At 43.0% G+C, this 9355-nt stretch overlaps 1 protein-coding gene across 1 annotated transcript in view; it reads left to right on the plus strand.

Annotated features, from left to right (window-relative positions):
* LOC122612162 (ionotropic receptor 40a) overlaps positions 1-4989 on the plus strand; it is a 54647-nt gene extending 49658 nt beyond the window's left edge. The window contains exon 5 of the mRNA XM_043785593.1: positions 4481-4989. Coding sequence (XP_043641528.1) covers positions 4481-4989 — 509 coding nt within the window. The remainder of the gene's footprint in view (positions 1-4480) is intronic.
* Positions 4990-9355: the final 4366 nt, after the last annotated feature.

Here is a 9355-nt window from a genome sequence, read left to right on the forward strand (position 1 = left end):
AAGCAGCAGGGAAAATGCTGACCAGGGTCGCAGAAGCCCCCTGGGAAACAGTATGTGTCGACTTTGTAGGACCGTTACCACGGTCAAAACATGGGAACACGACACTACTCGTCATGGTGGATAAGTTCTCAAAATGGGTGGAGCTGGCAGCCATCAGACAGGCGACGGCAGACTCATTCCTACGGGTCTTTCGAGAAAGAATAGTGACACGGTATGGAGCTCCGAAAATACTGATATCAGACAATGGAGTCCAATTCACCGGACGCAAAACAAAGAAAGAGATGGAGAGATGGGGAATAAGACAGCAATTCACGGCCCCTTACACTCCGCAGGAGAACCCTACGGAAAGAACCAATAGGACCATAAAAACAATGATCGCCCAAATAACAGGCGAGGACCAGACAAACTGGGATGATAAAATACCAGAACTAATGCTGGCTTTCAATAGCAGCACGTCGGAGTCCACAAAATACAGCCCGGCACAGATAGTGCTGGGAAAGGAACTACGAATACCCAACACAGTGTTCGACAAAGAAACGGAAGGGTCCGGGTTGAAAGAGGAAAGCATGGAGGAAAGGTGGAAACGGTTAGGAAACGTGAGGAAGGAAGCGGCAGGCCACATGGAAAAAGCAGCAGAACAGCAGAGACGGCACTACGACTTAAGAAAAAGGGAATGGAAACCATCGAGAGGAGAACTTGTGTGGTGCAGAACACACCACTTATCCAACGCAGCGGAAAAATTCAACGCAAAGCTAGCCCCAAAATACGACGGACCATGGAAAGTGGTAGGGTTTGTGTCCCCGGTAATACTCAAGGACCCGAAAACACGAAAGACAAAACGAGTATATATCGGAGACACCAAACCACACATAAGCACGGACAACCATCATAGAGGGTTCGAACAGGAGAACGATATATCAGATCAGGAAAGCGGGAAAAAGGAACTCAAAACGGCCCACCAACGGGCACACTAAAAAAGAGGGAAAAAGGAGAAGTGAAGGCAGGCACACTAAGGCAACTGCGGTGGCCTATATAAGCGGAGCCAGGATCGTACGAAGGCACAGAAGGCGATCGGCTGAGCAATGGATAAGTTCGAGACCAGCATCAAAAGGTATAAGGATAACCTCACCAAGGCAGCAGCAGCAACAAGCAGGACCAAGTTGATCGAGCCACCTGCCTGCGGTACAGTCCGGAAAAGGACGGCGCCACCAAAATTGGCACCTCCTCGGCGACCGACGAGGCACGACGCGGCGACTCCCAAGCAGACGGATACCGTCCAGGGAGGCCGAAGCGGCGCAGGCGATCACTCAGGACCCAAGGGACCACCAGCCCGGAGGGGGGCGAATCATCCCGCAAAGGCACCGACGCAGACGGAGATCGTCCAACCGGGCCTGAGCGGGGTGACCAACCACCCAACGGGAACCACTGGCGGAGCAGACCCGAGGGAGATGAGCCAGGAAGGAAGGGCCCAGGCGATGACGGGAAACGTCCGAATGGGCCGGACCAGAGTGGCGCACCTCCCGAGGGCTGGAGGGGAACACCCGAGGAGAAGCCGGGAGCCAGGCGAACGGCGGGCGCTGAATCAGCAAGCACAGGCCCGTACACCGACGACAGGCATGAGCAGGGTAGAAGCGGACACTCCGCCAACCCGGAGGGCCGAAAAGACGAGAGCCGTGGAATCAGCGTCGCCAGACAGAGATATCCTAGAGCTCCACACAGAGACCACCAACGAGTTGGGGTGGACAGTGCCAACCGGAGCCGGGATATCGGAGGAAATACTGGCGAAGATAAGGGCGAACCTGGCGAACAAACCAAAAAGGACCCAACGGCGATGGATACAAAAAGACGGAGAAAGGTGGTGGCGCATCACATCCAACCGCGGAAATTATGTGACGGTGAAGCGTCACTTCCCAAAGGAGGGGGGAGTGTGACGCGGCCGCGCACAATAATAAATAATAGATAATAAATAACAAACAATAAATAAAACATAATAAATAATTCATAATAAATACTAAATAATTCAATACAATAACATAATTCATAATAAACAAGTCATAATAAATAATACATAATAAATAATACCGAATACATAATACATAATAAATAATAAATAATACCGAATACATGAGACATAATAAATAAAACATAATAAATAAGGCATAATACATAATAGATAAAACCATAACATAATGATCATCATAAACAAGGCCAGATTCAAACAAGGCGCGCAAGCGCGCCCAAATAACTAGAGGGGCACACTAATCCCGAAACCCGGCCACACTAAGTCGGGCAATTCGAGCATACGGACATACGGGCACACTAAGCCACGGGCTATATAAAGCGGGCGGCTGGCCTCGGGATAGTCAGTCAGTGGTCGGAGTCGACCAAGGTGGAAGTCACCAGCGAGCGGGAAAGCAGCAGGATCAGGACAGGATCGACGAGTGGTAACTATTGGAGAGTAAGATCAACCCCCTACGTATAATTCTCTGTGCTGACTTAAGGGTCCGAATTACGTATCTACGCTGACTTAAGGGTCCGTATAATTCTCTGTGCTGACTTAAGGGTCCGAATTACGTATCTACGCTGACTTAAGGGTCCGTATAATTCTCTGTGCTGACTTAAGGGTCCGAATTACGTATCTACGCTGACTTAAGGGTCCGTATAATTCTCTGTGCTGACTTAAGGGTCCGAATTACGTATCTACGCTGACTTAAGGGTCCGTATAATTCTCTGTGCTGACTTAAGGGTCCAAATTACGTATCTACGCTGACTTAAGGGTCCGTATAATTCTCTGTGCTGACTTAAGGGTCCAAATTACGTATCTACGCTGACTTAAGGGTCCGTATAATTCTCTGTGCTGACTTAAGGGTCCGAATTACGTATCTACGCTGACTTAAGGGTCCGTATAATTCTCTGTGCTGACTTAAGGGTCCTACATATAATTCTCTACGCTGACTTAAGGGTCCGTATAATTCTCTACGCTGACTTCAGGGTCCGTATAATTCTCTACGCTGACTTAAGGGTCCGTATAATTCTCTATGCTGACTTAAGGGTCCTACATATAATTCTCTATGCTGACTTAAGGGTCCTACATATAATTCTCTACGCTGACTTAAGGGTCCGACATATAATTCTCTACGCTGACTTAAGGGTCCGTATACTTCTCTATGCTGACTTAAGGGTCCTACATATAATTCTCTACGCTGACTTCAGGGTCCTACGTATAATTCTCTACGCTGACTTCAGGGTCCCACAACATAGGCTTACGTTGATTCAAGGGTACTCGACGAAATTCGGAGCGGCCGCGTAGGAAAGACCGCGTCCCCGGACGAAGACGCGAGGTACGAAGAGCCTCGCTGCGGAAGCCGGAACCTAGGCCGAGGGAGCCCGTACAGTTTTATATATAATTATTGTAACCCAGAAATTGAATGAATAAACTGCGTCTATATTTAAGCCTAGTTAAGGTTAACTCTGCGCATTATCACTGGGACTCGGGTCGGGAATTCCTCTCTAGCACCACTGTCCTGAAAGAAAGAAATTTCCTGGACGACCCTGGCCAGCCCTGACTACCCGAGGCACGGCTGAACGTCACAAAGTTTGTCGATTCATGTTGCCATGCCATTTTTGTTCGTCTTGTAAATTTAACTCTATTTACCAAAAATCGTTTTGCCACGACCATTACGCGTTGAAAATTACAAGATATTTATATTGGCCCGGAATACTCCAGTTCGTTGTAATATAATTCTTTAAGAAGAATTGAACCCATGAACAACATGGATGAGTTTAAGAGTTCAAGTATAGATTAGAAGTTGGTTAAAGGAGAGCTAAAACCTTACGAGAAACAGAAATGAAAACAAGAGAGAATGCTATAATGGAGTTCACCTACGATTAGATACCCTTTTCAAATTTCAAATTTTTCGTCATATTAATAGAAATATGGAAAAAGAAGAATAAAATGAAAAAAAATTTAAATATCTTTAAAAACCGGGAGCTCTTTCAGTTCCTGGGATCTACGGACGGACGTCCAGATCGACTACGCAATTCATCCTGTTCAAGAATATATATACTTTATATGATCGGGATCGCGTCCTTGTACCTGTTACATACTTTTTAATGAATCATGTATACCCGTTTTTTCTACGAGTAACGGGTATAAAAAGTTTCGAGAATGTCGTCAGATTTTTTCTTTAAATTGTTTTCAATTTTCTTTAAGTCCAGTTCCTTGAGTGCAAGCGCGAGTACAAGAGGCGAGCGTAGATGATCCCGCAGCTTCTCTGCATTTTTACACAGATTCAGTTAAATATTATTGCACAGCTAAAGCGCCGTACAAAAAATTTGTATCTCCAAAGCTGGCATGTTTAAAATAAATATTTGAACAAATTTTCGATCCTTATGTATTGTAATGAGACATAGGATTATCAGCTTAAACTTAAATTATTCCAACATTAAATTGATTTAAAATTTTTTTTTATTTTGACAGCTTGCAATGAACTACATAACGGATACCGAGCCAAATTTTTGACCATTGTATACTGGATAGCCGCGACCTATGTTTTGGCCGATGTATATTCAGCTCAACTGACCAGCCAGTTTGCACGACCTGCTCGCGAGCCACCAATTAATACTCTTCAGAACCTGCAAGCAGCGATGATTCACGATGGTTACCGGCTATATGTTGAGAAGGAAAGCAGTTCATTGGAGATGTTGGAAAATGGGACAGAACTGTTTCGTCAGCTTTATGCTCTGATGAGGCAGCAGGTGCTCAATGACCCTCAAGGATATTTTATTGATTCTGTGGAAGCCGGAATTAAACTAATTGCCGAAGGCGGTGAGGACAGGGCAGTGCTTGGAGGGCGTGAAACACTATTTTTCAACGTTCAGCAATACGGATCAAAAAACTTTCAGCTCAGTCAAAAACTCTACACTCGGTATTCGGCGGTAGCCGTACAAATCGGTTGCCCCTTCCTAGGAAGCCTTAATAATGTGTAAGTAAATTAATTTTTCAAATAAAATACATATCTAAAAGAAATTCATAATAAAGACGTCGGGTGTAAGAGTCTGGGGAGATTATTTTTCCATAATCGTAACAAAAATCAGGCTACCTTAAGCCAAAATACAGTTCTCTTCAACTTTAACACTAATCCAAAGTCTCAAGATTATCCAAAAGTATGTCACCATTCGAGTTCTCTGCCTACCACATATCCGTTACTTAGCCAGTGGAAGTGCGAACGAAACACTTTAAAATTTTTCTGGCATATTGATAGAAATTGGGGAAATTTTATAATCAAATTAAAAAAGAATTTAAAATGTTTCAAAAGTTTGGGCGTGACAGCTTTGGGCGGATTTAGGGCTTTAAAGTTGGTTTGACGAATAGATAGAAATTATAACAAGGGAGAACGCTATAGGCGAGCTTCCCGACTATCTGATACCCGTTACTTAGCTATTGAAAGTGATAAGGAGGATCTTCAACACTGACAGTTTTTGGCGGTTTGTGGGCTTAAAACTTATCCAACTGTACTAGAGCTAACTCGTCCAGCAAAGTGCTGACACTAGCAAAAGCAGCATATCTCACCATACCGACAACCAATTGGAATAAGGCACAACCCCTATAGGCGTTTATTCTGAATTTGCATATAAATATTCTAGGGTGATGCAATAATCACCCAAGACTTATTCCACCATAAGTTTACTGATTAATTGTCTAACCTACTCCCCCCTTAGAAGTATGACCGTCCTCGGTAATCTGGAACTTGTCAACGACTTCTCGTATCTCTCGTCTCCTCCTCAGTACCAAGACGAGTAGGATAGAGCAGCGAACCAGATGTCGGTAGTTCCAGCCGCTTTCTCTTCCTTGGATGACATCCAAGATTTCGTTATCAATCCTTTGGAGAAGTGGCATGCTTAGTCTTGGACCGTGGCCGATGATGTTTATTAATGGGGATGCAGCCATGCCCGGTGTTTTCCTAAGTACGATGCGTAAGTTGTTAGTACGCAATCGGTGACTGCAAAGATGTCGTTGTTGTATTCCGTTATGTTCTCCGTTAGTTGCAGAATGATGTGTTGGTGTGATACAGGGAAAATTGTAACCTTTCTAAAAGTGGCTTTAATATTGGGATATGCGATTATCACATGGATAATACTATCGGACTGGACGACTCTAATATTAGATGCCTCTATTCGGCTTATAACGGGGATTTCTGTGGGGTGATCAACATCAATTAGTACAGACTTCAAATCGTCATGGTTAAAAATGGCAGGGTTTTTGATATTGGCTTTAGCCAGTGTGAACGTAAGCATTAAATTTTGAATTTCGGTTATTAACATTCTATTTCTAGCCAACAGTATCTCATTCATGTAAGGAGTGTCAACAATATTTTTTTGTTTTCCTTGAATGATTTTGTTAACTGCCTCTGTTAATTCATTAGTTATACCCGTTACTCGTAGAGTAAAAGGGTATACTAGTTGAAATGTATGTAACAGGCAGAAGGAAGCGTTTCCGACCATATAAAGTATATATATTCTTGATCAGGATCAATAGCCGAGTCGATCTGGCCTATCCGTCCGTCTGTCTGTCCGTATAAACGTCGAGATCTCAGGAACTATAAAAGCTAGAAAGTTTAAATTCAGCATGCAGACTCCAGAGACATAGACGCAGCGCAAGCACTCTAACGCCCCACAAACCGCCCAAAACTGCCACGCCCACACTTTTGAAAAATGTTTTGATATTTTTTCATTTTTGTATTATTTATGAAAGTTTCTATCGATTTGCAGAAAAACTTTTAGCCACGCCCACTCTAACGCCGACAAACCGCGGAAAACTGCCACGCCCACACTTTTAAAATTTATTTTGATATTTTTTCACAGTTAGTTGTTAGTCTTATAAATTTTCTCTCGATTTGCCAAAAACCTTTTTGCCACGCCCACTCTAACGCCCACAAACCACCAACAACTGTCAGTGTGGAAATTTCTCCTTTGTACTTCCACTAGCTGAGTAACGGGTATCAGATAGTCGGGGAACTCGACTATATGGCGTTTTGTCTTGTTTTATTTTGGGTTTGTGTGGTAATGACTACCTGTCTATTATTTGACTCTATTAACCGAGATTCCGCAATTTTTACCATTTCAAAATCGGAGGCATCAGGTATTACCTTAAATGCGGTGCCTAGGAAGTTTAGGCTCCTGGCTCCATGCCTAAGCAAAAGTCCCACACCAGTGCAACACCGTCCGTGATAGGAATTTTCTGGGAGTGCGAGTAGTTTGTCACTCTATCGTTAACTATAGTTAACGTAGTCAGTATAATTCCGGCGATCCTGTAAGAAGGCGGGAGGTTAAATCTATTGTGCGTCTAATAAGTATAAGTATTCTTAAGTATGGGGTGCATAAACAAGGGTAGAACAGTTTCGGGAGGTCTAAAAGTTAGGGGTTTTTTATCATAGGTTGTCCTTATGGACAACCATCCCTGTAATGAGGACAGACGTTCCTATGTCTGCTTCTACAAGCTCTTCTGTAGAGAGTGTGGTTCTTTTATTCCGTAACCTTTGTTGTTTTTGAGATATACCTTTTCTCCTAACTCAAAAATTCGAATTTGTCTAGTAGAATTTGTCGGATTTGTCTAGATAGGTTGCACCTATAGAATGGTGCACACTAAGTGCGCTGGTTTTAACGGCCGAACAAGTGATGACCCAGCTAAAGGCCCAAATCTAAAATCTAGCGGAATTATGTCGCTTTTTCCTGTCGTTTTGCAAATGTCATATCTCCGAGCGGAGGTATGATGTTTTATAAACATTTCTCCGCCGAAACTAAAACGACATACCTCCCCGCGGAGCTATGTCTCTTTGAAACGACATTATTCCGTACGGAGATATGACGTTTTCTAAACGTTTTCTAATCGTCATATCTCCGCCGAACAAAAAACGACGACACATGTATAGTGACATATCCATAAGTCCCTAAAACTTAAGCACATGCCTACACAACACACATACAAAATGTACACCCAAACACACCCTACACTACTCTGGATGTACTCAACAGATACCAGATAAGAATAAGTTTGTCATATGATCCTCATGAGTGGAAAAACCCAAACTCCTGATAAGTCACCCACTGGTAGACTAAACATCCGTTGCCTAATTTAAACATTCATTGCTTAAGCCCTGCACCATCGTCACGTTCCCACGTTCAAAGCTCGGACTCGCAATCCCCAAAAACAGAAGTATTAGATTGCAATAAACAAAATTAGAGGAATCTAAGAGCACTTGTATCCAAGAGCGAACGGACTTGAATTCAAGAGAAATGCAAAGACAATTAATGTCAGCAACTCAAAAGCTCTCTCTATCTTCATTTGATCAGATCCCTAAAGTCTAAAGTCCATATTAGAAAAGCTCGAAACCGAATGAGTATTGCGATTATTTAATTGGCGCAGTCGGTAGGATCTGTTAAATAAAGAGTCCTTTTAGTACGGTACTGATCCATTGAAGGATAAGCTATACGACTAGCTATCCAGGATCGGCGAATTAAGAAGGATTAAGGATCCGCAAAAGAATCTACTTGAAAGTAGTATTCAAGAAAAATCCCGTGTGGTCAGTAACATCTGCAAAACAATTTAAAAGAAAATCCCGTGCGGTCGGAAACAAAATTAATTACAAATTTTGAATTCCGTAATTTAAAACCAAATTTAAAATAAACTCCGTGTATCAAGAAACCTATACAAATACACCATGGCAGTTCCACAACTGTCGGAAACCCACCTAAATCAATTACTGAATCAAATTAAAGAACTGAACTACTACGATGGCACACCTGGCAAGCTGTCTGTGTCGACCAGGTCGAGCAGCTACTTAACCTATATCCTACCCAAGATGCCAGGCAGGCACATGTTATCTACGGAGCAGTAAAACGCTTACTAGTGGATGCAGCATTGGAGGTCATGACCCAAGAAAGAGTAAATACATGGCTGGATACAAAGACGGCTCTGGCGATGGCATTCAAGGACCACAGGCCCTACATAACACTTATAAGACAACTGGAGGATACATCATAGCCCGGAAGCATCTGTAAGTTCATCGAGAAGCTCGAATCACAATATTGGATTACGTTTGACAAGCTAGAATTAGAAAGCGACCCTGTCGATAAATCATATTACACTGAAATGTTAAAAAGAACTGTTAAATCCGTAATAGATCAAAAATTGCCGGATAGAATTTATATGTCATTGGCACGCAAAGATATCGATACTATTTATAAATTAAAACAAGCTTCAATGGAGCTTGGCCTCTATGACGCCAGTCCAGAAAATCAGCGTTCTAATAGATCAAAAGGGAACAGACGCAGGAACAGTGGAAATCATAGTCAA

Source organism: Drosophila teissieri, chromosome 2R, assembly GCF_016746235.2.
Source record: "Drosophila teissieri strain GT53w chromosome 2R, Prin_Dtei_1.1, whole genome shotgun sequence".
Lineage (NCBI taxonomy): Eukaryota > Metazoa > Arthropoda > Insecta > Diptera > Drosophilidae > Drosophila > Drosophila teissieri.